Source organism: Theobroma umbraticum, unplaced genomic scaffold, assembly GCF_002168275.2.
Source record: "Theobroma umbraticum cultivar Fairchild unplaced genomic scaffold, ASM216827v3 scaffold_55.0, whole genome shotgun sequence".
NCBI lineage: Eukaryota > Viridiplantae > Streptophyta > Magnoliopsida > Malvales > Malvaceae > Theobroma > Theobroma umbraticum.
This window is the reverse complement of record NW_018397270.1, coordinates 3156767-3177603: the sequence shown is the minus strand read 5'-3', so window position 1 is coordinate 3177603 and position 20837 is coordinate 3156767. Positions and strand designations below refer to the sequence as shown.

Genomic DNA, 20837 nt, shown 5'->3' with positions numbered 1-20837 from the left:
CGAACTGAATTTGGTTTTGATTCATGAATACTTCTAATTTTAAAATATATGATTTAATAATTGATACATTTATCTTTGACTTAAAAAATGAATTGGAGTCTTTTTTTCTTAGATTAAAAAGAAAAAATAAACTTCAATAATAGAAGGTAAGAAATTGGTCAAAGAATAAAAATTTATTTGTGATAAAAAGACAACTAAAATGGTCAAATAATGTAAAAGAAAAATCTGCATTACAATATTACAGTCAATTTGTTAAATAGGTTATGGAAAGTTTGCTGAGTTTGAAAGCTCTAGAAATAATATATAGTACATAATAATTTTATATATATATATTTAATGTATTTTTCTCAAAAATAATTAATTAATTTTTTATTTATAAAGATGGCCACTTGTGCCAACAACTTTCAACTATTAATCCACCATCAACAATTGTACTTTTATACGAAAAAGAATAATGAGGGGAAACCTTTTCTTTATAAATGCATTATACATAAAAGATTTTTTTTAAAAGAAAATTTTAAGATAAAAAAGTTATAAATTATGATTTTTATGTCATGTGATATTGACGTAATATGTTAATATGCCATAATAAAAAATAATATGACATGATAATATAGTCATATGATATTTTTTATCATCCATATCAAAGTTATATAAGTACAAAATAACAAATAACATTTTGATTAGTTACAATTTGTCATCAACCATTAATCATAAGAGTTTATTTAATCAAATATAAAATTATAAAATCTTGTTTGAACATAATAAAAAATAAATATTTTATATGAATTTTTTAAAATAATTTAGAGATTTTTTAAAATATTATATCAAGAAAAAATAAGCAAAAAATAGTCCAGTCTATTTGTTATTTGATATATATTTGTTTACCAATTTAAATTATCTATTTCTGTAAATAGAGATAAAAAAAATTAATAATAAATAATTTGACTATAGAACAAAATATATTATTCTCCTTTTTTATATGAGATAATTGAGTCAAAACTCAAAAGCAATAACATGATCAAAACATTAAAATAAAGAAGAAGAAAAAAAGGTTTGTCTACGTTCACAAAATCGGATAGATAGTTGAAAATCTTTTCAAATTTGGACAACAGCCGACGATTTAATTTTTTTTCTCTAATTGTCTGCTTAAGATTTGGTCATACTTTATGTTAATCCAACAATATAAAATTGGAATAAAAAAAATTAGAGACCAAACAATTTGATACCACAATAGTGCACCCATAATAGAGGTCGTAATTAAACTTAAGTTTAAAAATTTTTATTTACAAGTCGCAAGATAAATTTTCCGATGCAAATTGTTTCTTTTTCTAAATAGAAAAATATATACAAAGTATTTTCCGATGCTAGAATAAGAATTTTTTTTAATTTGAAAAAAGACAAATTTGAACACAAATTCTAAAAAGTGTTAAAAGGAGATAAAATCTTGTATTATATAAAACTGTATAAATTACATAAAATTTTAAATTATATATTAATAAATAAAGTGGATATATATAAAATTAATCTTAATCTTATTAGAGTCCAATTCTAACTAATTAACAATATTCTAATATAATTTTAATAAAACATTCTAATCTAACTAGATAATATTATTATATTATAATTTTAAGGGGGTCCAGAATCTCCAGATGGTGCAACCAAGGCTTTGAAGCTTTTATCGGAAATGAAAGGTAAAGGTATCCTACCAACTGTTGTCACTTATAATTCCTTAATTCATGCAATGTGTAATTCATGTCTGTGGATGGAGGTTACAAGATTATTGAATGAAATGGCGGCAAACCAAATTAATGTCGTCACATATAATGTTTTGGTTGATGCTCTTCGTAAAGACGGTAGGGCTTTAGGGGCTCAAGATATTGTCGAAGGAATGATTCAAAAAGGTGTTGAGCCTGAGGCTAGAGGTCTACTGGAATCCATGGTTACCAGTGGTCGGGCTCGCAGGGGACATTGTAAATCTCGAAAGGAACTTTCTCGTGAAATGGCTCAATACGTGACTATTGCTTACAACACTCTTCAGCCCTGAATGGCATGTAGGTCACAGAGAGAGGGACTTTCGGTTGCACAAGAACTCTTCAAAGAAATGATGAGTATTCATGGCGTAGTACGGAACATGATCATTTACTCTGCTTTGTTAGATGGCTTATGCACGCATGGTCGTATTTATGATGCATTGGGACTTGTCAGTGTAATGTGGAGCAATGGATAGATGGCTTGTGTCAAGTAGGATATTATTTGGTGCACTCACAGTCAAAAGGGTTGCACCCTAATATTTACGATTTATAATACAATGATCAAATGGTTTCGTAAAGAATGGCTACTAGATGAAGCATATTAGTTGCTTAGGAAAATGGAGGTAGATGATTGCATTGCATGCCTAATAGTTGCTCTTATAATACAACGATCAAAGGGTTTCTTGAAAACAATGACATATCAAGGGCAGCAGAAGTTCTTCATGGAATGGTTCACAAAGGGTTTTCTGCATATGTATCAGCCGCAGCCATGCTAGTGGCTCTATTATCTAGTGATTCGACAGATCAATCTTTTTGTTATGTTATGTTTTTCAGGACAATTATAGATTTGTTATGTCATCTGCAGAGAATGCAATGCAAGCATGAAAGACATACAGCCAGGCTAGAGATACTTGAATCTGTGAGTGTTTGTTAAGTCTAAGCATGTTTCTTTTGGTTCTTTCAATATATATATATATATATATATTGCAAATAAATCTTCCTTAATTATGTATATATTTTCTTTGAAATAAATAGTGTCAATATATTAATTGGAGTTGAAAATCAAGTTTAATTGAAGCTTACCTTTAAAAATTGCATGTGTTGAAAGGCAAGTTGGCTCTCAAATATTCTATTAGGATAAATAAATTTCAATTTTTTTGAGAAAAAAATAAATGCCAGTTGTAATAAGGAACATTTGGGTACCAATCAAATTGATACCTTTCCCACTTGCAACCTCAGCATATCTTATCCAATCAAATGGTAACACCTTTTGCTCTTTCCTACTTTTTCAGTTCTTTTATTATTTTAGGCCATTTCCACAACTTAACCATTATTAAAAAGGAAAAAGCAAAGAAGTAAAACTATTCTTAGCCAAAACAATCAAGAGATATTTTTAAATTTTTATATTTTTATTTTGAGTTAAATATATTTTTATAATTAATAATTTATTAAATATTATTAATTCACACAATAGTGATTTGTTATATTAACATATCATAGTAGATGATAATATAGTATTTTTATATAGTACGATGAATGGTAACGTAATATTTTTTACCTTTTATGTCGACGTCATGTCAACATTATATGGATATAAAATGATAAATGATATTTTCATTAATAACAATTAATCAATCATTAGTCATAAGACTTATTTGATCTAAAAAAAAGTACAAAAAATATAATTGAACGTAATAAAAGAAAAAAATATTTATTTAAATTTTCTTAATAATTCAATAGTTTTTTAACATGTAAGCCTATACTGAAATATCTTAATTATAAAAAAAATCTACTACAATACTTCCATAATCTAATTATTTAATTTTGTTTTTTTTTCCAGAACATTGGGATACTTCAATTTAATACATGAATTGTTCAAAATCAAATTGAATCAAACCATATAAAACTCTTACTAAAAATCTGATATATTTGTTGGTTTATTAAATCCCACCTTTGTTTGTTTCTAAGCAGCCCTATTATCTGTCCTTTGTGCAAGATGGAAAATGAGACAATGGAACATTTGGGTTTGCTTTCTGAGTGGACAGAAAGAGGTGTTTAGTTTGGTGGGTGCAATTGTCTTAAGATTCAGAAAGCTAAAAGTGACAAAATTTGATGATGGGTTAGCTAGTTATCCTTGTTGACATATATGGACAAGAATATTCAGATGGAAAATAAAGTGTGAAGGTTGTATTGGCAAGGAAGACTTGAGATCTTGAAGGTACAATTATGAGAACACTTTGACATTGAAGGAGGCTGCTTTTCTAGCTGTTGAGATGAGGCTCAACAAAGCTTTTCCTTTTTTATATATATATAATTAATAAATAAAATTCAAATTTTACTTTTTAAATAAAAATTATATATCATTTAATGAATCAAATACTCAAATGTATAGAGCTCAACAAAGTTACATAAGAAAGCATTATAGGAAGCAGAATTATTGGCCAAAGCAATGGTGGAAATGAATGAAGGATCAGTCAATGTAAGAAGATTGGAATGGCAAGAGAAATGAACCTCAAATTGATTTCATTTGTAAGAATCAATTCAATAAACCAAGCTTCACGGCCAAGAGTTGATTTCCACCAGAGAAAGTAGCCAACTTTCCTGTACCCATGCAACTCTGGAGCCTGCTTTGTGGGATCATAACATTTCAACTCTCTTGAACAACTTTTGAATGCTAACTTGTCTTCTTTGCTACTGTCAAATGCTGGTATGGCTGCAGTCAAGAGGGGGTAATGCCAACGTGTCATGTTTCGTTCTTTGAAGAAGAAGAAGCAAAATGAGTGTTTTAATCTCATCATATCGAGCAATAAGAGAGGATCGTATTGTCCCCACAAAATTTTTGTGAATTTTTAATTATTATATATATTTTAATGACCATAAAATGCAGTATATTCATGGAGGTTGTGTCTTCTGAAAATTTTTAGAATTATTTATTTATTATATATTTTAATATTTTTTAAAATAATTTTTTATTTTGTAATTAATATAAATAATAAATAATAAAATAACTTCACAAATCTTAATTATTTTTACCTTAATTCTTAAATTTATTCACACCTCTTTCTCTTTTTTTTTTCTCTTTTTCTTCTTTTTTATTTTTTTATTTTTACTTTTCTCTTTCTTATGTAAGTTACTATTGAAACATAGATCATTCTTAAGATTTATACACTCATAAGCATGAATACTGCACATCTTAGTAGATTAATTTTATAAAAAATGAGTAGAATATGTCCTGATGAGCAGATTAATGAATCCCAGTTTTCCTGGTGCATTCCTTTGGCACACTGTATCCCCTAGAAAAAGACAAAATATAAGCCCACTGGATAGCGATGGGTACATCTTAATTCTGGTACGCAATGATTGATTAAATAAATGCATTCCGTTAATGGCGCTGTTGACCGAAGAACCCCGGTAGAACATTATAAGCAAATTGTGAGCAATTTCCTTTCCTTTAATGGCTTCCATTGATGAAGGATGATGAATCTTGATTTCCAGCCAAAAATACTAAGCAAATGTAAAGCATACCAACCTCTCCTACACTAACCCAAAAGGAAAGAAAGAAAAAAAAAAACAAAAACTCCCTAGTTACCAAGCACCAAGACTTCAACTTTTCACTTTTAAAATCTCCGTCACAGGATTCTTGATCCAAAGCAAAAGAGAAAAGCAGATCCTTTGATTGTTTGTCTTCTCTCTCCGCGCTCACGTCACTACTGTGCGTTTCTCTGTCTCTCTCTTTTTGCATATAAAAAAACATAGTAGCATATTAACAAACGTTGTTGGTTTCCACGTTTGATGCCCTGTAGATATCATGAAACCAGGAACATGGGTTTTGAGCTAGTGAGCTTTTAATACTATATTCACTCCTAAAGTTCTTAACTTGCGTCTTGGGTTTTCTCATTTACCCTGTTTTTGCATTAAAAAATCATGGCTTTGCTGTCAAATTCTCACTCTTTCTCAATTGTAATGGATACCCATTTTCTCTCTTTAGGTAAAGTTCATGAAAATTCAAAAAAAATTTCTTTTTTCATTCATATATCTTTTATTTATTTTTTGTTTGTTTGACTTGTAATTAGTAAACGCTTTAAATAGAAATAACTAGTGGCCGGATTTTGTTTGTTTGTTTATTTATTTATTTACTTATTTGGTTTTTTGATCTGAATTTTGACAAAGCTGCCTGTGAGTGGGTTGTTTAATTCTAGTTTATTGGTTGTATCTTGTTTTGACTTTCTCGTCTGGTTCACGTTTAGTTCTGGTGTGTCTGAAGATTGCTTGGTTGTGGGGGGCTTGAATTTTGTTTGGTATGCTTTGAAATTTTTTTAATTTGAAGTTTGATCCTTGTAGGAACAGTGTTTAATTTTGCTAACTGCATTGTTATTTTGACTGATATTTGATGAATTTGAGGGTTTTGTTTGGTTTTATGGAATATGGATCCCACTGTGTTCTTTTCGGATTTCTTTGATCCTTTTATGGAGAAATTCTGTTATTCGACTATGAAATTGAGTTGTTCTTAAATTATAATATGCAATGTGAGCCTTTTTTTTCTTTTCAGTGTTTCATCTCTAATTATCCTTTTTTTTTTTGAAAAGTGATTTTATTGGCATAAAGCCACTATGCCATATGAAGTCTTTAACATGTTGCTAAAGACTCCTGCTCGCATAAGACCTTTAGCTTGTGCAGAAGAGGTTATATACTGTTACAACGGGAAACTGCTCACAAAATTAATAGCAATTCCCTTCCCTAGCTGAGCTACATAACAAAAAGATAGCTCTTTACCCTTTCCTAAAGAGCTGCTCTGTACAGAGAAAGGGAAGAAATCAACAAGCATGTCTCTCTAACCCAAAACCCAGAAAAAGCTTGGCTGTCGAAAACCAAAAACAGCCCCTTGACGAAGCAAAAACCTGGAACGAAATATCTTGTCTATTCTATATAGATTTGCTTGCTACTGTTTGTATATTTTGTAGTAGAATGTGTATAATTGATATCAAGTACTTCATATTCTGATTTATGAATAGTTCTTTGCATGATTTTGATTTCTCGTGGATTGCTGTAAGTGTGTAGCCTTGGGTAATTCTTCATCTGCATCAAATTGATTTACTGTAATTCTTTTGCAGTTGGTCTTTTGGAGCTTGCGTTCTCCTGCGAGACAACTGGAACTTCAATCAAGTTAGGAAAGTAATGAATTAGTGGCTTTTTTTTCATTAACCAGTTTGGACTTTTTCAGTATAACAGCTTGTTTAAAAGCAATTTGAACCAGGAGGGTTTGTTATAATTTGGAGAATCGTAGTCCTCATTTAACAACAACCATCAATGATAGTGAGAAAGAACATGGGACGTTTGTCACCGCTCCTTCTTCTTACATTAGTTCTTGGGTTTTGCTTTGCAACATATAATCTGGTAACAATGGTAATGCACAATAGATCTATTTCAAATTGGATAGTCAACGACTCCAATGGTGGAATATTTTTTGATCCTGTCATTGAGATGCCTGAAAATGTGAAGAAACCGAACAATGCCAAACTGCCTTTCCATGTTGCCTTAACAGCTACTGATGCTCCATACAGCAAATGGCAGTGTCGCATCATGTACTATTGGTATAAAAAGCAGAAGGACTTGCCTGGGTCAGAGATGGGAGGTTTCACGCGTGTTTTGCACTCTGGAAGCCCCGACAACTTGATGGATGAGATTCCTACTGTTATAGTTGATCCTCTTCCAGCAGGGCTGGATCGGGTGAGTCTTTTGCATCATGATTTTTTTTTTGGTTACTGCTGGTCATTCCTTTTATGAGCTGTCACTTGTTTCACTTGTGTTAAAAGCCTTATGATGGTCTTAGATTTTCATTTTATTGTTTGAGTCTTCAATTTACTCATAGATGAAGTGAACTACATTGTCACACAGTAGTTAGTTAACAAATAAATTAAGGAATAATATTTCAGAGGAGGAACAGAATTGTCTTGTTGGAAGAAGGCAGCAATTCATATGTTTTATTTGGTCCAGATCGTTGGCCTTCTTGAGCGAGTCATTAATTATTGAATAGATAGCAGCAAAACGAATTTTTGTTATATTCTTTTCTTAAGTTTCAGAGCATATATGAATAGGCATTGTGTGCTTCAAATGGTTGCTTGTAATTCTAACCTTCTTTAAAGTGTTGGAACTATGATGATGTTGTGACTTCTTATAGAGAACAAGTTGCACCTGATTGCAGCAAGCTGTAAACCTTACCTTTCAGAAAGTGGGTGCATTCTCATTAATTTTCATGAACCTTAATGACATTGAAAACAATTATAGATTAATATAAATTTGGCTTGAAAGAATGCATTCTTCATATATGTTCTATTTATTGAACAGCTACAAATGAAAAGTTTCATCTGCTGAAGAAATGAACATAGAAGGCTGGTGGCTGAATGACTTGTATATTTTGGCAACATATACTTGAATATTCTTCTGTTTTGTGTTTATTAATTTTATTAAATCAAAGTAGCGGCAATTGCTATGACTGTCTTTGTTTCTAGAATCTGCATTTTGCATGTGTTTTCTGAAAAGATTCCTCTCTCTTCTCAGGGATACATTGTCTTAAATAGGCCATGGGCTTTTGTGCAGTGGCTGGAAAAGGCTACAATTGAGGAAGAGTGAGTGTTCTTACATGTCATGATTTCATAATCAGTTTCATCGTACCTTAATCAATTTTTAAAGCATGTTAAACTTTTCTCTTGATGCAGATATATATTGATGGCAGAGCCTGATCACATATTTATCCGTCCCCTGCCTAATCTGGGACATGGAGGATACCCAGCTGCCTTCCCCTTTTTCTACATTAAGCCGGCTCTGAATGAAAAATTGTTAAGGAAGTTTTACCCAGAGGAGATGGGACCTGTGACAAATATTGATCCAATTGGCAATTCACCTGTCATTATCAAGAAGGTAAAAATCTCCTATTAACTAATTAATAGATTTGGCTTGATGCAAATTTTGTTGTTGAACAATTAATATCTGAGCTAGTTGGGCTTGTTTTCAATATGGTTGATATTTACTATCGATACTATGTTGGATCTATCATCAGATGATTGTATTTGTTCCTCTGTGTCACCTTAATGTCATACCCTTTACACTGTTATTGTTTTTTTCTGTCTTAGATTTCAATTTTAATGTTATAGGGTTTCTGTTAGATTAAAATGAGATGCATCTATACTGAATGAATTTTCTTATACAGGATTTACTGGAAAAGATTGCTCCTACTTGGATGAATGTTTCCTTAAAAATGAAGAATGACCCAGAGACCGATAAAGCTTTTGGATGGGTGCTAGAAATGTGAGTATTTGTGTCTAAATGGCTGTTTATTTTAGAAAATTTTAGATCATTTGCTTGATTTTTGGTACTGACATGTTTTTCAAACCTAAGGTATGCTTATGCTGTGGCATCAGCTTTGCATGGTGTGCAACATATTCTTCGGAAGGACTTTATGCTGCAGGTCTGGCACCATATTTTTCAAAAGTTTTCATGAAGGTTGTTTCCCCTGTAGTTTTGATTAGATTCGGCGCAGCATTGATTAGACTTGTTGTATATTAAAAATTTCAGCCCCCATGGGATTTGGAAACTGGGAAAAAGTTCATAATTCATTACACCTATGGATGTGACTACAACATGAAGGTAAAATGCTTTTTTGTGTTTAATTAAATTAATTGTCTTGCTATTCCAAATATGAGTACTGACATGATTTTGTTTTAAATATTAACTTATTTCAAGATTGCTGAAACTTTATTTATTTGTCATTTAACATTCAGGGTGAGTTGACATATGGTAAAATTGGTGAGTGGCGATTTGACAAGAGATCATATCTACGTGGCCCACCACCGCAAAATCTCTCCTTGCCTCCTCCAGGGGTCCCTGAAAGTGTGGTATGTCCTCATAAATATTAGTATTTAGAACTGCTACTTGTTACATTGGATGAAGTACTTTTATTTTAAAAACCTTATGTTCATATAAGCTGCAACTTACCATCTATATCAAGTTCTATTCACATTACATTTTCATGGTATTGAAGTGTGGCTTGTTTTGTGTGTGAATGTTTAATGTTTTGACTTGTTGGGGAGAATAACTCAAAGAAAGCAGATTCTCTCCTTGAATTATGAGAAGCATGATGGAGAATGGAGACTATGTGCTGTTAAATTAGGTTTGTGTACCTTAACTGGAGGCCTAGTATTGACTTTCTGCAATCAGAAATGGCAGATAATCAAAGAGGAAAAGATTCAGAAGGATATATATGGCTGAGAAGAAATGATCAGAAACTGTCTTTCCTGCTTGTGGATTAGGAATATATATTTGTTATGAAAATGCTAAATGCCCGGCCAATTGCACTGTCTGCCCGTCCTGCCTGATGCAGTACCAAAATTGAATACTCTTCTCTTCTCTCTCTTGTTTAGCAGATCTGTTTCTTTCTTCTCTCAGTAATATCATCCATTGTCTTCTCTCTTCGCTTCTCTTCAATCAGATACATTTCCTAGCTTCATTTCCCTTTTAACTTTTTCTAATTTTCTTTTCCCCATGCCTTTTATTCTCTCGTTTTAGCACTTTGCAACCCAAACCTTTTGGACTCAGTTTTTACCACAGCTCAATACCCATCTTAGTTGCAAATACATGGATGCATGTCAGAGAGAAATAAGTTGGAAGGAGAGGAGCAAGGCGTAGGGAGAGATAGACTGTTTTTGGGAACTTTTTTCCAAAAAGAAAAAAAAAAAACAAAACTATGATTAAACTTTTTGGTGATCTGTCACTTGCCATGTAAGGCAGGATGTGTGCAGGCTGTGCAAATTGGGTGGAGCATGTAGCATTTTCCCTCTTATTATTGATCGAGGAGGCCGATTAGCTCTTGCAATAAAGCTTTTGGTGAAACATAAATTGTTTTTTCTTGCTTGAGGGGCATTGACAAGAGCTAATTTGTTTGAAAGTTTATCCAATGGAAACTTTGTATTTGTTCAGGAGTGAAGAGAAGAATGAGCAGAGCTATTTTGCAACTTTGTAACTTGGACGAGTAGTGAAAAAAGGCATTGGCACAATACCTTCATTATATAGATTTCCTGAAAATTTTTGGAAATTCTGGATAAAAGATGAAACTTTCCACCCATTCTTTTCTTTTCTTCCTACCAATTTTCTTCTGTTATATTTGTCACTTTGGCTTGGGGCTGACTTCTCTTCTTTTTATTAGACTGTGATGTTGATATAGAACAGCCTCAGAAGAGTCCCTTTGGATGCACTGTTAGTCTTACTCTTAGTTCATAGCTGTTTTACATGTTAGATAAAGTATATTGGTGGAATGCCAAGGGATAAAATAAGGGAAAATTTAGATTTGGGCTGTTATTTGGTGCGTAGTGTCTGTCTCCTAAGGTTGATTATCCAACTGTGAATTTGTTGCATAGCCTGATTGTTAAATTCATCTTCTACCTGCTCCTTAGGTCTAAAGATTGAGGATGCTGCCTGTCCAATAGCAACCAATCTTAGGGAACCCATATTTCCGAATTTCAATAAACTAGGGTGCAATTCTATCTCTGCGTACTGTGCCTTCTATAGCACGTATTGCATTTTATGTTCGGTCTGAGGTGATCTTTGTTTCCTTAATGACTATGCATAGTAAAGCTGAGCCAAGCCGTATGGCATACTATTTGAGCTTGACTCAGACAAAATAAGTTCAAGATCAGCCTGGTCCAAACCTAACTTGAGCTTGAGAACTGAAGAAAAGCAATTAGATACCTCAAGTTTGGTTTGAGGTAGCTTGAATATGCTATTGAGGGATTCTTCTTGAAGCATATTTTTAGGCCACAGTAAAACATTTTAAAGCCAAAATCTTAGGTAATGTATAGCTCATATTAGTTAATATACTGATACTCGATTGCAAGTATTTTTTTTTTTCTGAAGCAGATTCCAAGTTGAGTTCAATCTCTTTAATCTGAACCATTATTGATGACTCTTTCTTGCACTTTTCTGTATTGTGGTTCATGCATTTGTACTTCTGTATGACCCCCCCATTAATGTGTCTGCAGGTGACCCTTGTCAAGATGGTGAATGAAGCAACGGCTAACATCGCGAACTGGGACGCAGAATAAATGCTGGATATGATAAAGGGGTATGGAAATTTTATTTGTCCGAAACGATTTTTTTTTTTTTTAAATCTATGCAGACTCTAGAAAATTGATGTACAAATACCTCAGGTCAATTGTTTTAATGTTTAAAGCAAGAAATAGAACAGTTCAATATATATACATAGAAGCTAAGAAAGCTTTGATGTTTCAGATAAGGATTCTGAATTACAACCTTTTGTTAGGTTTATGTTTGTATGTTTTGCATGGGAGAGGTAATGGACTGATCAAAGAAAGTGAAACCTGGTTTGCTTATAACATTGTTCAGGTTCTAATACAGACTATGTACAATCAATCCAAACTTTATAATTTCTTTTTTTTTTTTTAATTTTAAATGTGAACCAAATAGTACACATTATAATTTTATAAGACATGAGAGAGGGCTGCTCACTTTTGTAATCCAACTATTTAACACAACCAAGAAAAATAAAACAAGAAATGTGCAAGGATTGGGAATCCCTTGGTTGATAATAATCAATGGAAAAAAAATAGTTGTCACTCAAAAAGTTTACATTATGTTTGGTAGGAAAGAAAAAAAAAAGTGGAAGAAAAGAAAAAAGCTAAGAAAGAATTATTGGAGAAAGGAAGAGAAAGTTGTTTTTCTCTTTCTTTCTTTCATTTTTTATTCGGTATGAAATATGGAAAATTGAGGGGAAAAAAAGGGGATTAAAGATAAAAGGTATAATATTTTTAAAAGCTCTTGAATATTTAAGAAAATTCAAATAAATTTTTATTTTTATATTATGTTTAATTAAATTTTTATATTTTTATTTTGAACTTAAGTAGACTTTTTAAGATTAATTGTCGCTAATGACATGTAATCATTTTATTATGTTACGTTAATATATCATATTATTATTTATTATATCATAGCAATATATCATGTGAGTAAATTTATGTCATATCAACTTATCTACACAACATGTTATGTGGACAAGTGATAGTTTAATTAATTATAATTAATTAATTGTTAATTATAAAAGTTTATTTAATTTAAAATAAAAATACAAAAATTTGATTGAACGTAATAAAAAAACGAAAATGTATTGAAACTTTTTCAAATAATTAAAAGATTCTTTGGGGTATTATGTCAAAATAAAATGAGTATTTTCCTCTTAATTTAAACAAAAAAAGAAAATGTGCAAATTCATCCATTTTCTTTCCACTCTCTTATTTCTCTCTTACTAAATTAAAAAAAAAAAGCATTATTTTCCTTTCACTCTATCTTTTCTTCATCTTTCCCTCTTACAAAACATACACTTATCTAATCCAACTTTTCTTTTCTACTTTTCTAGTCCAACATTTTTAACAGAAAACGAAAAAAAACCAAGACATATGCAAGGAATTGGAGTCCATAATTGATAATAATCAACAGGAAAAAAGAATTATCATTATGAGATTATAATGAAAATGCATTTACCCTTACATTAGCTTGAGAAGAAGGCTCATTCTCCCTTGAGCTTTCCTGTTCATCTCTTTTGTTTTCATAGTTCTCCTTGGGTTGGGTGTGTCGGTGGGATATCCTGTTCCCAAAGTCACGAGCCTCACAAGAAGAAGTAGCCCCTTAAGAGTCAAACACTAAGAATTTATGGGTTGAAAACTAATAGCATTATTTCATATCCAGCCAGTTTCTAAGCCTAAAAGCAAAAGAATCCTAGGAGAAAATGTGGTGTCATTTTCATTCTTCCATCTTCTCCTCCACCACCACTCTGCAATGTATTTTTCCTTTATATAATTCCTTTTTTGTTTTCAAACTTTTCACTTTTCAATAGCCACTAGAAAATGGAAACAATAATATACCAATAGTGGTGGTATATTGGGTAATTGAAAATGTATTATTACTATAAAAAATTAAATTGTTTATCTCATGGTCGTTTAGTTATTTTTTTAATTTTTGTTAACGATGTTTAGGGTTTTGAGTGAAATATTTATTTCGAATATTAATAAAGCCGAGATGAATGATAACAAAACCTTAACAAGTGAAAGTAATGTATTTAAAGATATTTAAAGTTTTAATAATAACATTTAATTAACTATGAATATTGATAACGTTACAGAGTTTCAATTGTCTGATTACTCATGAATAGCATGAATAATAAATATAATAATTTTATAAATATTTATTTTTATGAATAGTTGAATAATTGGAAATTTTAGCATTTTTTCTATGAAAAATACTTATATTTAGCTTTTTTAAAAAAAAATTAGAAACATTTGTATCAATGTTTTTCATTAACGACATCAATTCCATAATCAAAATCTAATATTTCTGTTAATATGTTTGAACAACTCAAGTCATATTTTAATAATTATGTGAACGAAATCATGTCACGAGCCCATGTCACCTTTAACTTTCTCTCACACAAAAAGAAAAATCTTCACAAAAAGTTTGTGAAAGTTCCTCCATTTTAATATGTTATCCTCTAGGGAACATAGTAAATTAAAGTTAATTAGAATAAAAATTTTACTTTAAACCCATCATCATAATCATATTCCCATTATAAACTGCTGCTTTTTGTCGAGTCACGGATCGAAAGTTTGAAAGCTCTAAGATGAGTGATAAATTTGATCCATCACTTTAGATAAAGTAATGAATTTTGACTTTATACCTTTTAATAAATTGTATTCAAAGCTTGATACATTAATACATTTTTATCAATGACAATTGAACTGAATCGAAAATATCGTTTTTGTCGATATAAGCGATGATCTTGTATCTAAAGTTTGATACATTAGTTTAACTTTTACCAATGATAATCGATTCAATCGAAAAAAAGATTCGTTCATTTTGAAATAAGTGATATTGAGTTTGAATATATTCATGATTTATCTTAACATTATCTAATAAAAAACGTAATTCTCAACATCTACACTTTTACAAAAGTCGAAACAATTTGTTTGTTTCGAATTTTTCACATGCAAAGATATTTGTTGACCTAAAATATCAATTCTTTAAAATTTAATTTCCAGTTTTTAAAGCTGTCTTTTTTTTAAAAAAAATTAAGAAAAAGAGATTTAAATCTTATTTTATAAATAGGAAGATCATATATCTACCAATGAGTCAAATACTTAAATATTTTTTTTTCCATTAACAGTTATAATAATGTTTTTAACACTGTCTCTTTCTGTTTAGATGACAAATTTCCCTCCTACTAATGAAAGAAAAAGAAGAAAAAATCTATGTTAGGTAATGGGGAACAACCTCCAATGAGACAACATCTTAATATCGAGTAGAAGAGGTAGAGATACATCCCTTTCTCTTAAATTTGGTTGAGTTTTGCAAGGATAGAGACAGTTTATATTCTTAATATCTAATTATGGGCTAAGGTTTAAAAATAAAATGATGAAAAATTAAGAAACAAAAACATGGGAAAAAAGAAAATATATATTGTTTATTAGTATAAGTGGTGAGAAACATGAAAAATTAAATGACAATAAGGATTTTGTTCCTTTAATTAGTAGTGTTAAAAAGTGAAAACAAAAAAAATGATATTGATGTTATTTTATTATTGGGCATAATACTTAAAATAAGTCTTCAAATTATTTTTAAAAATTTAAATAAATTTTTTTTATAATATTCAATCAAAGGTTTTATGATTAATTGTCATTAGTTAAATTGTCATATGATATTAACGTGACATATTAACATGTTATAAGTGATGGTAGCGTAATATATTAATATAGTATGATAATATGACTTTATTATATTTTTATTTTTCACCTTAACATTATAAAAATAATAATTGACGTTTTAAGTGATAACAGTTAATCAATCGTTAATTATAAAAGTCTATTTGATCTAAAATAAAAATACATAACTTTGATTGAATATTATCAAAAAATAAAAATTTATTGAACTTGTTTTAAAGTATTATGTCTTGTCTTATCATTATACTTTTTCTTCCATTGGGGAAAAATGTATTTCAAAATTACGAAAAGCCCCTTTCGATAATAATGGTGGGCCCAGGCCACTAGAACATGTTAGGCCCGGGCAAGGCCTATTATTCTGACAAAGAAAGCCCGTGAAAGCTCCATTACGTTTATTTTAGATTTCTGGAAATTCAATCCCATTTTGCTTCAAATGGTTGATGGTCCCAACCACACACAATGGAATTGGACCCAACATTTTTATTTTTTAAAAAAAATCTTTTTCTTATTTTGTGGTTCAGTGGGCCAAGATTTTAATTTCTTTTTCATCAATTACACGTGAATGCTCTCAAATTATGAGTTTATTTTTAATTGCTAATATATATATATGACTCGATGAGGTTTAGAATGATCCTTATATCATTTGATTTCGAAATGTGTCTCTAATTCTCTTTTGTGTCTCAAAAAGATAGTGCATTATCAGTATTAAAACTCTTTATGTCAGAAATCGAAATTATATAACATAAAGTTAATTGTTATTATCTTTTATATTTCAATTGCTTTTTTTGAGATTCGAATTTTTTTTCCTAACCAATTTAATATATGTTAAAGAGAGAATTATTACACTTAAAAAGTTACATTTTATTATATTTGTTTGTTCAATTTTTTATACTAATTATAATATTTAAACTCGATTCTTTGAATTAGAGAATATATGATGGGTTTTATCAAAAAAATTGTTTCTTATTTAAAGAAAAACGGATTTGAATTCATTTCTTTGAGTGAAGTGATATATGCATCTATTTACTATTAAATCAAATGTTAAGAGACGAACATTAACTATTTACATAAATAGACGTACAAAAAGTGGAATTTCAGATAAATAAAAATGTTCTTCAAAATTTTGGTACAAAATCAAAGGATGTCACAAATTTTGACCGATTTTGTTGATTTTTTTATCAGAAAAAAAAGGAGAAATCGAATCTAACCCTTTAATTAAAAGATACACGCACTTAGCTTCGAACCAAATTCAAATATATGTTAAGATGATTTTGTGTTTTAAGTTTTGGAATTATACCTCAAACATTTGGTGAAGAACCTATAACATTTCCAAAAATAAATAAAGAATTTCCATTTATAAAAAGAAACATGATCTCACCACCTCACTGTTTGTAGGTGGATTTAATAGTGAGGGGGTCAGAGTGCAACAGCAAAGGTCACAATTAATCGACAATGCTGCCATTGCATGTGAGGAAAGTGTCGGCCACAGCAAACAAGAGGGGGACGAGAGCAATCACACACCCCCTCACCGCTCCGGCAATGTGCTCACGTGATACCCCTTTATTATCATTGTTGATCGAAACCCCAAAAAAAGGGGGAAGGGAAGGTAAAAAGGACAGAGAGGGATTTGGACAAAAGCTGGGGGTAAAAAGTTTTGTCCACCATTATTTTCTGCAGATTTTTTTCTCTCTCGGTGTTTCTAGCTTTGAAGCCATATTCACTTCACGACATTAAAGTACTTGGTGGGATGCTTCAATCAATGGTGCAGAAGATTTTATTTGCCAAGTATTTACTTCTCTCTGTTTGCCAAGTTGTTCTTTGCACTTTTTTTTTTTAACCACTCTGAAGCAAAACAGTTCAGCTCCCAATTTCCTTGGAAAGTTATCAATTAAGGGACTGAACTTTTGAAATTTATTATGCATTGAAATAAAAAGGTATACTACCTTGCCTTAAGAAGTAAGTGTGGACTTAATTGGTTTATCCCTTTATTGCTTAATTTTTTTTTCTATTATTAAAATACAAAAATAAATAAAATATTTGAAGGATTATATATCAAATATGTAAATTTTTTTAGATGATAAAATGTAAGGTAAAATATTCTCACATTTTAACTTTTAGTCATTAATTTTCAAAATAGATAATTTATCTAAAAAATGTAAATACTATTAACAGAAAAATATGAAAAAACTAAAATGTTCTTTATTTTTTATTAATTTTAAAAATTAATATTATATTTTTTTACAAAAAAATTTATTTAATAATAATATTTAAAATTTATAAAAATAAAATTATCCTTTCAATATTATCACGTTATCAAATTAACGAAAATATTAACAGTTGACTTATATGTCGAGAGAAAGATTTTTTTTTTTGGAAACGGAGTGTTTATTTAAAAAATTAATAAACTCGTTCAAAATTTTAATTAAAATTTAAAAAGATCTAAATATTTTACCCTAATATGTATGATTTTACTTTTTTGTATAGACTAATCATGTTGCAACCTCTTGGTAATAATAGTATTATACACCTTTTCTCTTCTTCTTCCTCAAGAACTAATTATTGATTTATTCAAATAAATTCAATTTACATTTATTCTTCTATGTCTCTAGACTCAATTGCCTTTTGAAATAAACTTTTTCTTGTTACTATTCTCGATATAAACTCTCTTGACCTGCTATCAAGAATTTTACACAACCTTTTCCCTTTCCTTAGAAGGAAGCAAGTAATAAAGTCATAGCAGAAAGGACGTCTAATTTCTGTTTATGTTGCATTTTTTCTTCGTTGGAAATGTTAAGAATTTCAGTATTTTACTCAATTTTTTCTGCTATAGGAAAGGTATGGATTCAATTAAATACCTGAATTTTAATAAAAGTTTACTAAAGTTCCATTTAATTGATTTGGGTTGATATTAAAATGAATGCTCCTCTTAAACTTTCCTCCAAGTAGTTATATATTTTTGCAAAAATTACATGTTTTTATGCTTATTAAAATGTTAATTATACTCTTTTATTTAACATGTTGGAGATGCGATTAGAGATTAAAATTTCTTAAGTATCAAAAATGGTTTTTTAAAAGAAATATTGCCATGGTTAAAACTAAAAATTTTGAATTAAAAGTTTTCAATTCAAATCTTGAGAATAAATAAAGGTTATAATTAAAGGGTTAGAGATGACTGCCTACTATAGAGTACCTGGACCAATTTATAGATCAGTCAAAATATTAATTTTCATCACCATCCTTCCCTCAAATAGAGTGTCAAAGCAAACAAAAAATTCTTAGTAATAAACTTAAAAATTTATGATTTAATAATATAAAAAACTAAAAAATCTATGCAATATTAAATTTTATTTTCTCTTTGTTTATTAATAAGTGTCAAATTAACCTGAGACTGACAGCTTTTAGAGTTGAGAAGATGCTTATAATCTTCCAAATTCATGTGCAGTTGTTTTATTCCATAGTGACAAAATTGGCAAATAGTATTACCTTCGCATGTTACTTCAACCGGGTGTTTTGTTCCTATATTATGTCTGGTGGACAAAGAGCCAGCAAATGTTTGACTTTGCTACACCTGATGAGCTTGACCTCACAATTCATATTTTGTTTTCTTTCTTCTTTCAATTTTTTTTGGGATTGAATAGTATATAGTTTTGTTTTTATATTATAAGTTATAAAAAATTATTATTTTTTATTATATTTAATTAAATTTTTATATTTTTATTTATAATTAAATATGTTCTTATAACCGTATTTATCATCTATATTGATGTGATGTTGATACGATATTAACATAAAAAATAAAAATATTACACGATCATTGTGAGGTTATATAAACATGTCGTGTATTAATATCCATTACATTATTTCAATATATTATATTACTAACATGTGATATAAAATGATAAGTAAATTATCAATCATAAAATTTTATTTGATTCAAAATAAAAATATAAAAATTAAATTAAATTTAATAAAAATAAAAAAAATTAAAAAATATTTTAATTATTATAAATAAAAATAATCTCCATGTGAATGGGAGATGGAACCACACATGCCCCATCATACAAACAGCCCACAAAAGCAAATCAGCTTTTTCTCTCCCCTCCATCATGTAGCTTTCCAATATTTCTTCAATTTGTACTTTCTAAATCAGAGGAATTAAATCAAGATCTTGCTTTAAATTAAAATAAATTATCACATGAAAGCAAGTAATATATATTAAAATAGACACCAAAGTGCACTTCCTTTGGTGTCCATTTTGAGAGAGAAACAAAAATAATGCAAATCCTTGTCGGTCATCTCCTCAATGTATAATAAATCTAATTTACTAGATACTCTTTAATTAATTAATAATATTTACAGGGTGCTAATGTTTCTTATAATATTTTAATTGTTCAAGTTTGACCGCATGTGAGTGAAAACATATTATTAGATCCAAATCCTATCTCAAATAAAAAATCATTGTTCTTATTAATTATGCTCTTTGTACTTTTGATACACGTAAAATCCCATTCGGGGTTATATAATAAGAGATAATTCTTTTCGACAGTTAAAATTATACAATTTTTATTATCGGAATGTCTCGCTAGAGACATTATTTTTAATTTTTATCATTTTATTACTTTAATATAATCACCATACATAACATAGGTTAAATTAATCCAGATTTAGGTTTAAAGTTGTCAATTAGGCTCAGTAAGGGAGTATGTACCCTTTTGGTCCCCAAAGGAAATAGAGGCCATGGTCGGCTCTCCACCCAAATGCCTAGGTATTGGGTAATGAGAATGACACTTTTCAACATCATGATGTGAAAATCCTTTGGCTGAAAACATGATAAACAAAGATAGAAAGAAAGAAAAAAATCTCTGCCAACCTTAGCAACAAGGCAAAAGCTTCGACAACTAGGCATCGGCTTTATACGGAACGAAAACATTTATGAAGAGTTAGTATATTCACCTATTCCAATCCAAGATTTTTTCTTGAGTATCTACTGCTCTCATAGAAAGAATATGTTGCAAACATCCACGAAGTCAAAGTGGCGACAAGATGATGACTGTCACCTTTTAATTTTTAATTTTTTTATATATATATAATTTAAAATATATAATATAATTATTTTTTAATCATCTTTCATATAAAATCTTGAATCCATCATTCATCACAAAAAAATTAGTAATTCTCGTGTTAAGATGATACAAAATGCATGCAATAATTTGTACTAGGTCTTTGCATCTATCTAGTATAGTTTTTGTTGTTTATATCCCATCAATTGCGCCTAAGTTTCCTCCCCTAAGTTAGCTGTGAGAAATGA

At 29.7% G+C, this 20837-nt stretch overlaps 1 protein-coding gene across 2 annotated transcripts; it reads left to right on the top strand.

Annotated features, from left to right (window-relative positions):
* Positions 1–5141: 5141 nt before the first annotated feature.
* On the top strand, positions 5142–12125 carry LOC110426352 (hydroxyproline O-arabinosyltransferase RDN2-like). 2 transcript variants are annotated; one of them, XM_021441567.2, is made up of 9 exons: positions 5142–5466; positions 6866–7481; positions 8313–8380; positions 8471–8672; positions 8962–9059; positions 9150–9219; positions 9327–9398; positions 9533–9646; positions 11786–12125. In XM_021441567.2, the coding sequence occupies exons 2-9, from the start codon at positions 7062–7064 to the stop codon at positions 11846–11848; spliced, it is 1107 nt and encodes a 368-aa protein (XP_021297242.1). In that variant the 5' UTR covers positions 5142–5466; positions 6866–7061; the 3' UTR covers positions 11849–12125. The 2 variants fall into 2 exon arrangements, with proteins under 2 accessions (XP_021297242.1, XP_021297243.1); XM_021441568.2 differs by lacking the exon at positions 5142–5466 and adding an exon at positions 5539–5742.
* Positions 12126–20837: the final 8712 nt, after the last annotated feature.